This window comes from Trematomus bernacchii, unplaced genomic scaffold, assembly GCF_902827165.1.
Source record: "Trematomus bernacchii unplaced genomic scaffold, fTreBer1.1, whole genome shotgun sequence".
Classification (NCBI taxonomy): domain Eukaryota; kingdom Metazoa; phylum Chordata; class Actinopteri; order Perciformes; family Nototheniidae; genus Trematomus; species Trematomus bernacchii.
This window is the reverse complement of record NW_022987568.1, coordinates 412,501-414,737: the sequence shown is the minus strand read 5'-3', so window position 1 is coordinate 414,737 and position 2,237 is coordinate 412,501. Positions and strand designations below refer to the sequence as shown.

At 35.1% G+C, this 2,237-nt stretch overlaps 1 protein-coding gene across 1 annotated transcript in view; it reads left to right on the top strand.

Annotated features, from left to right (window-relative positions):
- The first annotated feature begins 983 nt into the window (after positions 1-983).
- Positions 984-2,237, top strand: part of LOC117479113 (growth hormone secretagogue receptor type 1-like) — a 6,120-nt gene continuing 4,866 nt past the window's right edge. The window contains exon 1 of the mRNA XM_034126134.1: positions 984-1,119. Within this exon, the coding sequence (XP_033982025.1) occupies positions 984-1,119 (136 nt within the window). The remainder of the gene's footprint in view (positions 1,120-2,237) is intronic.

Sequence of the window (2,237 nt, the reverse complement as noted above, 5' to 3'; positions counted from 1 at the left end):
GCAGCACCATGTATTTAATTACATTTTAAGTTAATGGTATAATATCCTGAATGGATGTAACTGCATATGTTGCTTATTTTCCTTTTTCCTTTATTGAATTAGTTTGTGTAAATACTTTGTTCAATATTCAATAGAATTTTTTTTTACGTGAAGGAAAAAATTATAATTATCAATTTGAACATGAATTAAAATGTCATATACATAATAATCACCTTACCTGTCTAATCTTGTCTTATCTTATTTGATCTTATATACGAGTTTAAATCTTTTCTTAAAACATTTTTTATTCACTCATTCTTTCTACACATGTAGTATTTTGTACTGAAATAATGATAATTAAACAAATAAATAAATACTAAATATATATATTAACTCTGAGATATTTCGAGGTACATTAAAGCTGGTTTTAAGATAAAGATATTATGTCTGATATAATTAAAAATAAAATGTTCTATTGTTGATTTAATTTGTCCTTAAATCTCCTTTAATCGAAAAAAAATACAAATAAAAACCATCAGATTTATTTTAATAACAGACCTAAATATGATTAAAATAATTATAGAAAACAAATTAAAATAATTGTTAACAATAATTATATTTAAGTGGCATAAAAAAAGATACTTACGTGATGAAAAAAATATATAAATAAACAAAAATAAAATGAATAAATAAAGAACAGCACAAATAATAATTCAACAAAAACATTCAAAAATAATATAATTAATTCTGTTATTTAAGGGGGATAAAAAAATGGTAACACACATTGAGAGTTACATTAAATGTGTGTGATTGCTTGTAAATATGTTTCTGTCTCTCACCACACATCCCTTCCCTCCCCTCTAGTGTCATCTGTGATTGAGCGTCATTGGAAATCCATGGCTGTGCGTCACCTCTGCGTCCTGTAACCCGGGGACACTTTCCCCCCCCCGCCGCTTTCTCAGATTTCACTGTTTCTCTCCGACCCCCCGCCACTCTGCATCGTCATGGATCTCTTGGAGCTGGAAGGCACGGGCAGCGGCTGTGGGGACAGAAACTGTGGCCGAACATCTGGCTTCTCCGAGGGGTGTTTGAACGAGGAGTGCCAGTTGGACGAACATATGTTTGGGTTCATCGAGTTAGGTGGGTCAAAAGACAATAATGCACCATGACTTTAGACCAGGGGTGTCCAAACTACAGCCTGGGGGCCAAATGCAGCCAGTAGCAAATTAAAAAAGTATAATGTAATACGGCCCACAAATGAAACTTGTGCTTGTCTTATTGTACTTCTTAAAGGTGGAGTAGGTAATTCACTTCAGAAACCCTTGTTGTTATATTCCATGGAATGCTCTTAACATCCCGATAGCAATTAATATATTTAATGCTTTGACAAAAAATGCATACAAAAATTGCATCTGTGGAAGCCGTGGCGATGTAAAAAGCACGACCAGTTATTTTAGCCGGGCCGTACACAAACTTATCTCGTGCCCTCATTGGTCATGTGCGCGTTCGTGTGTGTTGGAGGAGGGGCTCTGTAAGGAAGTCTGATGGAAGGGGCAGATTTTTTTCGGCTGTGTACTTTCAAATTCTAGCGCACTCGAGCTGGTTTCTCCATTCTTACCTACCCTACCTTTAAGAATACATGTAAAAATATATCACACAGTAGTATTCATGTGTTAATAAGACCACTTTTCAAATAAATTCAGTCAATTAAAGTTGGAAACATTCTCTAACATATCTTAGTTGATGAGAAAAAAGCCCAATAACTTATTCACATAACAAGCTTGAAATACACCCTTCCTATTTCTCCTCATTATAATCAATCTGAAGCGTCTGTTTTAAGGGATGAGCTGCCAACACTCACAAGCATCAATTACCTACTTTTGATTGATTTTGCTAACTTATAACTGAATTTATGAGGCAATAAACCTCTAGTGATGTGGCCCTCGGTGAAAAAAGTTTGCACACCCCTGCTTCAGAGGAATAAAAAGGTGCAGGGGTGTCATATTGTTGTAGTGTCCCCTGAAGGCAGCATCAATGGATTTCTCCATGGGATTTTGGATTATTATATACAAAGTAATCTCAACGTTTATGATATTTACAGGTTTAGTTCAGCAGGATAATCTCCACATATTAACACCTCTTTATGATTTCTGAAGTAAGAAGCTAACGTTAGCCTATAAAGGAACTACAGCACGGTCACATGACTTCATGTTAGAAAGATCTCACTGGTCACCGGCTTGAGCTTCAATCTCAGGATC